At 41.7% G+C, this 8,194-nt stretch overlaps 1 protein-coding gene across 2 annotated transcripts in view; it reads left to right on the forward strand.

Annotated features, from left to right (window-relative positions):
- Ccnyl1 (cyclin Y like 1) overlaps positions 1-4,817 on the forward strand; it is a 37,337-nt gene extending 32,520 nt beyond the window's left edge. The window contains exons 9-10 of one of the 2 annotated variants that reach the window (XM_029538853.1): positions 636-798; positions 2,681-4,817. In XM_029538853.1, coding sequence (XP_029394713.1) covers positions 636-798; positions 2,681-2,797 — 280 coding nt within the window. In that variant the 3' untranslated portion in view covers positions 2,798-4,817. The remainder of the gene's footprint in view (positions 1-635; positions 799-2,680) is intronic. The other variant, XM_021198016.2, reaches the window with a different exon arrangement.
- The last annotated feature ends 3,377 nt before the right edge of the window (positions 4,818-8,194 follow it).

The following is an 8,194-nucleotide window of genomic DNA, read 5'->3' on the forward strand; positions in this document are numbered from 1 at the left end:
TGCCCTTTGACATAGCCTTATGTGCTGGGGGCAGGGGGAAGGGATTTCCTTTCCCATCCAGTGTAGCTTATGTATTTATTTATTTATTTATTTGAGATGAATCCTGGTTGCCTCAAGAGTTTTTTCCCCCTCAGAGATAATAGCGTAGCTCTCGATGGATCCATTTGTTGCCGTGGTGATGTGCCCACTCCTTTTGTTGGCGCTTCTCTACTTCAATAAGCCCCTTCCTGTTATCAGCCCGGTGAAAATGTCTGCAAGTTCTTCAGAGCTAATAAACAGCATACATCATTCCTTTCATCTGCTCACTATAGCAGGCCTTGTGAGTGAGCACGGAGCATGAATCGTACAGCTGCACTAATGGAACTCTGAAGAATGAGCCTGCAAGTCAGCAGCACAGGCGCATGAGAGGGTTGGAGCCTTTCCCCTCTGCCCAGACTCCGAGTGCTGGGGTGTAGAAAGGACCACAAATAGCTGAACCTTATTTGAGCATTAGTATTTTAATCCTGCCGGAGAGTCTTCACGTGTTCCAAAATAGAATTTAGAACTATCCTAGAAGCTCTGAATGATACTTTTGAAGATAGCCCAGTTGACTAAAATTGTCCTGTGTGAGTTTTGATATGTTTCTCCTCCTCCAGGAATGAGATGGAAAGGCATTTCTTGGAGCTACTCCAGTTTAATATTAATGTTCCTGCCAGTGTTTATGCCAAATACTACTTTGACCTTCGCTCCTTAGCAGATGACAACAACCTGAATTTTCTGTTTGCTCCTCTCAGCAAAGAAAGAGCACAGAACCTAGAGGTAAGGCTGTATTCACTAAGTGGGGTTTCCTTCCAGCCACCCGGCCAGCGTCTGTGGAGACAATGGAAAGCTTTAAACTAGTATGTTGAAGAGGGCTTTATCTCTTTGGCATCATATTTTCTGGGCCTTTTATGGTTTCTCCAAGTATATACATTATATAGAGAGGTAAATATTGCCTCTTCTGATCATAATTCAGAGTCATTTTAATCAAGTGTAATGTAGTTTTAATAGTTTACCTATTGATGGGGTTGGAGAAATGGCTTAGCAGTTAAGAGCATTGAATGCACTTCCAGAGAACCCAGGGTTCAATTCCCAGTACCACATGGCAGCTTACAAATGTCTTTTAATTCCAAGATCTGACATTCTCACATAGACATGATTGCAGACAAAATACCAATGCACATAAAATAAAAATAATTGTTCCATATTGAAGCTCTGTATTCCCACAAAAACCTTCTTGAAACTTCTTGAAATTATATCCTTAATCACAACTTTGCTTCATTTCCCTCAGTTGACAAATTATCAGGGTTTAGATACCATGACTATGTTAGCATTAGGGGCTCAACTGAGACCTGTGTTAAGAGTGGTAATGGGGCCAGAGAGCTAGCTCAGAGATCGAGGAGTGCTTCCTGTTCTTCTAGAGGATCTGCGTTCAAATACCAGCAGTCACATCCAGTGCTCCATGCTTGTGGGGCTCCAGCTCTGAGGGATCAAACACCTTCAGATATCCATGAATAACCCTCCCCTCCTCCCTACCACAATCAAAAATAAAATGTTTTAAAAATGAAAGTGGTGAAGCCAGGCGTGGTGGCTCACGACTTTAATCCCAACACTCTGGAGGCAGAGGCAGGCAGATTTCTGAGTTCGAGGCCAGCCTGGTCTACAAAGTGAGTTCCAGGACAGCCAGGGCTATACAGAGAAACCCTGTCTCGAAAAACCAAAATAAAGTGGTAACTTATATAAGGCAAAGTGACATTTCTGGCTTAAAATTTTTAGTAAATTTAAATTAGAAATAATAGAAACTAATAAAAATTAGTAAAGTCACACTGGTTCACATACTTTAGAATGGAACTTAAGTCCCTTGGTAATGTAGAATGTTTTTCTACTATTAAATGTGCTAGTGAAATAGCAACTTTAAATGCTTCAGTCATTAGACTCCAGCTATCACATACAGCATTTGCCCACCTTGTTAACCTGTTTTTAGACTAATGAAAAGTGAGTAAATACTAATTATTTCTGCACAGGTGTGTGCTGTTTAAAAAAAAAAAAAAAAAGTTACACAAGTCACATGATAATGATGTAAAAACCTGTCAGATCATCTTCTGTGTCTTTGAGAACTGTGTGTGATACATGTATCTGAAGCTGGCATAGGTGTCTTCCTGACTCACTCTTCGTTTACAATTTAAAATAAGGTCTCTCATTGAATCTGGAGCTCACCAGTTGCTCGATAGGCCATTGAGGTCCTGGGCGTCTCCTATCATCACTGCCTAGCACTGGGAAAACAGGCATATGCCACTGTGCCTGTCCCCTTACATCCATGCCAGGGAATGCAAACTCAAGTTCTGCATGACTGCCAGCGTTTTACTCTCAGGACAGGGGTGTCTCTCCTGTAACTTAATAAATAAAGCTTCCCTTTAATAGGCATTTGAGTCAGGGCTCTGGAAAGATTAGTCAGTAGCAGGAATTTCCTTCCGCAAGACAGCGCTGTTGACCTTCTCTTCAGATAGCTCATGTGGCTGCGTTTGTTTAGAATCCAAAGGATGGCTTAGCATACCAGGAGGTCCTCGCCTGCTCCACGGAGTAGTCTGTGTTGCTTTTTATTTTGTTTCCTTAAAGTTGCATTCCTTTTCAAACCTCTCTGTTGTTCGATTTCCTTTTCTAGGCCATTTCAAGATTGTGTGAAGACAAATACAAAGACTTGTGTAAAGCTGCTATGAGAAGATCTTTAAGCGCTGATAATTTCATTGGTATTCAGCGCTCTAATGCCATCCTCTCTTAAGAGATAGACTCGAGGAGTAAGAACACCAGGGACTCCTCATTGACAGACTGGAGAAACAGCACCTCTCCTGATCAGAGACCAGCAGAGGTGGGACTCCATGGGATGGGAAGACCTTGGATTCAAGAGACTCTGGACAGTGACTGCTGACTCCATAGGAAAGAATGGGACCTTGTCAAAGCAACAACTCTCTGTCCTTTGTAATGTAAACGGTCACAGAAACCACTCCACAGCAAAAGCGCTGACCACACAGATAGTGCTTACCGTGTAGGCCAATGGCTGTGAAATATGTGAGGCTTTTACATTGTTTCAATTTTTAGACTTTTGTTTTGAGACAGGGTCTTACATAGCCTGGGCTGGCCTCAAACTAAGTATATGATTGAGGCTGTCCTTGAACTCTTCCTGCCTCTACCTCCCAAATGCTGGGATTACCATGCCTGGCTCAGATTTTTAGACTTTAAAGACACTAACCATATAACTTTGGTTTTTCTTGCCCCTGCCCCACCCAACTGCTGCATATGCTTTTAGAATTGATGCATTTCAGTATTACCATTAAAACATGAGAATCCTTCCCCATTTTTGTGGTGCTGGGAATCAAATTGAAGACCTAGTATGTGCTTGGTGAGCATTTGACCACTGAGCTACACTCCTCAGCCCCAAACAGGATTCTTAACGCTCATGAAACCACCTAGGAGCAGATTGTAGCCTCATTAGGTATTAAAGGTTCTCCCACTGTATCATCAGAGCTGCTAGTCATTACTGGCAATCAGTTTAAATTACCAGAAAGCTGCTGGAAACACTCGCCGTTCACGTTGTGTGCAAGCGCTGCTTGCTGGCATTTTGGTATGTTTGGAGCCATAAAGAGAAAGTATCCCCTGTTGACTACTTCTGTTGTGTCCACGCTGTATTTCCTGTTAACTAGTAATGGTGCTTCTCATTCTTTAATTATCTTTCTCTTAGGTGTTAAACAAGTGTATTAAAAGATGTTTTCATAATGCCAAACAACATAGTAGTTCAGTGAACATGATCAAATAGTAAAAATACAAGGTGTCCCCAAAATTAGTGATTGCTTCACACTTACTGTCCCGTGGGCTCTCTGGGGACACTGCAACAGAAGCCACAAACTTGCACAAAACATCATTTGAAAGTTTTAATTTTACCAATTTGAAATAGTTAAGCTAATTTAATTTTATTGTTTCTCAAAGATTGTAAACATAAACCAAAAATATTCCAAATGTGGGAAATTAAGTTGAAAAGAAAGGTAACTTAAAACTTTTAAATAATGTTTCATTAGTTTTGTAGCATTTCTGATTGTACGGCATCAGAGCTGACAACTGCATGGAGATGTGGGAGATGCCGTCTTTCCATGGAAGCACTCCTCTTCTCAAGTGTTCTTTGCCAGACTGGGCTCTAGCTGCTTTGATCACCTAAGTGTCTTTACACTCAGTTAAGGGAGGCTATGAAAAGTGGTGTTAACTCACATGGAACAAATCAAAAGGAATCAGATCCTCAAACAGCAGGTGAAATGAGCAATTAAAAACCCTGCCCGCTCTCCTGGGTGCAGGTCTCTCTCAAGCTGCATCCTTGCAGGCCTACGCATGGGCTTTAAACGGCAGGGAGCAAAGATTGGGAAAGGGATGGCAGCAGCAGCAGCGGCTAAAGCTGAAATAATAAAAGATTTGCATCCTACAACTATGTGCATTCTATTTCTTCTCACATCTAACCTTGGGAATCTTACCTGAAAAGACTTTTGTGGGCCAAGAATACTTTCTCTTGAGGCTACAATGCTCAACATGCTCATAGTGCTGCCAGGATCGTCATTTTTAAAGGACAGACATAAGTGTTAAGGAAGGATGTATGAAATATTACAATCTACCACCTCAAAAAACATTGTTTATGGAGTTCAGAGCTTAGAGATTCAAGTATTGATTGCAGTTTTATTTTGAAAAGAATGCTACAACTTAACGTGGTTTTTCTTTCTCATGTTTATATTAAAAGCTAATAAATTCTATTTTAATTAAAATATGGCTAGTGTGTTTGTACCACTTGTCTGTCCACAGGGCATTATCTCTAGAACTTGTTACCTTGGTCGTGAAAGCTTTTACATGCTCACCCATCTGTTCTGATTCCCGCCACTAGTTCAGGAGTAATTGTGCTCCTCGGCCTTCCTGATGCTGAGACCCTAATACAGTTCCTTGTGTTGTGCTGATCCCTGACCACTAGGTTATTTTTGTTGCTACTTCATGACTAAATTTGCAAACTTACGAATTGTAATGAAAATAGCTGATATTCATGACCCCTGATATAGAACCCCTGTGAAAGGTTGTTCCACCCCAACCCGTACCCCAAAAGGGATCACAACCCACAGGTTGCGAACCAGTGGCTTGGGAATAATGTGTTCTGCCTGAAGATAGTGTATTATACTAGGAGTCTGTCTAGCCACAGTATTTAGTAACATCATGCAGAAATAGCTCATTTGAGTAGTCCGTCATTGAGAGTCAGGAAGAGTCACAGTAGAAGATGAAATTATAGATGCAACACCAAAGAAAACGTGGCTAGAATGGTATCAAATTAGAACATGTTCCAGGGAGTAAAGCAGAACTAGGGGGATTTGAATTAGGGTTACTTAAAACATGTTACATGAAGCTTAGCATGTTTCAGGTGGGAACAAGCCCAATCAACCTAAGGGTTTTTGGTTTGGTTTTGAGACAGGGTCTTTTAATTTTGTATCGTGGGCAGGTCTGGAAATCTTGAATCCACTCCACCCCCACCTCTGCTCCTCAGTGAGGTTCCTGAAGTAAGAGCCAGTCAACTTCAATGGTTGTTGCTAAATCCTGCACATGCCACATACACATTCATTTATCTTTCCAATGTGTGAACTTAGATTTTCTACGATGGGTCACTTTGTTCTTGACATAGGATAATTGAACTGACAATTAGGAAGGGAAAACCTGTCATAAGTCACACAATTTGTACCTTGCAGCTAGAGACATCATCAAATGGTTAAGAGCATGTGTTGCTCTTGCAGAGAACCTGAGATCAATTCCAATACTACATCAAGCACCTAATGGCTGCCTGTAACCCAGGGAGTCTCACATGCTTCTGACCTCAGGCACAAACACACATGTACACAAGTTAATAATTTTAAAAGGATTTATATCTTACATGTAGAAATGCTGAGTGGTCAGATGATGTTAATCATCTGTAAGAGAGACTAGGGACATGTATCTGCCACTTTGGATAAGTTGGCATCAGGAACATCACAGATTTTTTTCCTTCTTCGTTCTAGACGCTAGAATGAGTCATTTTAATAAATGGGAGGTTGGATCAACTGAGAATGTAAATGTCACTTAAAGAGGGTAGGTCTCTGAAAACAAAGCTTGGGAACCAAATCACCAGTAGGGTGCTTACCTTATCTTCTCGGAGTTCTGTGCTTTGAAAAGATTACAAAGAGAAACATCTGACTGGAGGTTTGATTTTGTGTTTTAGAGGGTTGTTGTTGGTGGTCTGCTTGGTTTTTGTTTTTAACCTCTAGAGTTCAACTTTCTAAGATTTGTATTTTTTGAGACAGTGTCTCATTCATTATGCAGGTCTGACTGGCCAAGAACTCTCTTAGGTAGATCCAGGCTGGCCTTAGAAATTCTCCCGTCTCTGCCTCCAGATTGCTGAGTTTAAAGGCCTGTGCCACCACACTGACCTCAGAGTTCTCACTGGGCTATGACAATTTCATTATACAAAAAAGACAAAACTCTGAAGTGCATGTTTGATGTCATTGTATAACTACCATTTTCACAGGTTGACCATTTTCGCAGGTTGAAAAGTGGTCCTGCCCGATCACTGCTAGACTTCTTTGCTAGACCACCCTTTCACATTTCCTGTTTTGTTTTGTTTTAGTTCAACAACACAGACCTTTGTTTTTCTGACAGCTAAGCTTAGTTTCTTATATCCCTAAATACAGTATTCCCTGGTTCGAAGGCATCCTTCAGTATTAAAAGTATCAGGTTAGGCAGGGTTTTCATAAACTAAGCTATGCAGGCCAGCTAAAGCCTTTCACAACCCAGCTTCAGCCACCTTTAAAATGACTGGTTTGCCTGGGTGAAGGGACACTTCACCCAGAAGCTGCATTTTTAACATAGTATCTTTTAGAAAGGAAGCTCTCAGCAGAGAAATATCCCAAGATAAAGAACTAGTTTCTGTGCAGACTGTGAGTCTAGCATCTGTCACTTTAAGTCCAGCATAAGATTATTTCTGGTCTAACTACAAGCCACTTAACCTACCTGGAGTCCCGACTGCCAGCAAATGTCGCAATAGGGCCGTTTCCTGTAGTGCATAAGCACAACCTTGGTTTCCTGGGCTCTTTTCATTCAACCATTTTTAAGTGGGTTTGCCAGTAAGAGAACATGTTCTTGCTTTGAAGTAAACTTTTAGGAATCCCACCCTGTGGTTTGAGCTTGTCTGTGTGCAGGAAGGTTACATAGTATATAGAAGAGGAATCCTAAATCCAGTGAGAAGTTAACATTCTTTTTAAAAGGGAAAAGTTCAGATCTTTAAAATTTTTGAAAACACCTAGCCTTAGAACTGCCGTAAAAACTGGGCAATTTCAGTGTGATCAAGGAAATGCAGTGTAGTCCCAGAACTTAAGCGCCACAGCAAGATACCAAATACGATGTTTCTGAGAACTTGAAAGGATACCTAGGGGAGTATGATCGATTAAAAACAACCCTGCTGCTTCATTTCCTTACCCTTCAAGTCTACAAACCACCTGTAACCCCAATGGTTAGTTCTCTAGAACTAATTCCTCCAAAGGCTGACATTCAGTGTCCTCCCCATTTCCCCTTTCCCGTCCTCAGGACTCGAAGCCAGGAGAGCCTGTTGCAATAGGCCATCCCAGCTTTGTCACCTGTAATCTTTTTGACTAATGCCCAACACGACACTCTTCATGCTGGCTACTATATAAAAGCCCTCCATTGATGCCAGGTTCAAAGAAAGGCAGGCTTTCTATGGCTTACAGGCTGCCTCCTTAGCTCACCTGTGTCAGCCCACCCACGTTCCCCAGTACAGCTGCCTCTGACTCAACAGTGCTTAGCAATTCCACTACTTGGACTTAGTGCGATCCTTTACTATGTCCCACTATTTCTCAGGATAGGACCATCAAATCACCTTCCAGCAGCTTGTCAATGAGCAATGCACTTTCTCTGAATGCACTATGGTATCATGAACTCTGGATCCCAGAACATTAGTGGGAAATCTGGTGCAGTCAAGAGTTCCCGTTGACTTTAGTTCTAACATGGTTAAGACACACCTTTGATCCCAGCACTCTGGAGGCAGAGGCTGGTGGATCTCTTGAGTTTTGAGGCCATAATTCCAGAACAGGTAGAGCTACAGGCAGCTAGAGACCCT

The sequence above is a fragment of the Mus pahari genome, chromosome 5, assembly GCF_900095145.1.
Source record: "Mus pahari chromosome 5, PAHARI_EIJ_v1.1, whole genome shotgun sequence".
In the NCBI taxonomy this organism is placed as follows: domain Eukaryota; kingdom Metazoa; phylum Chordata; class Mammalia; order Rodentia; family Muridae; genus Mus; species Mus pahari.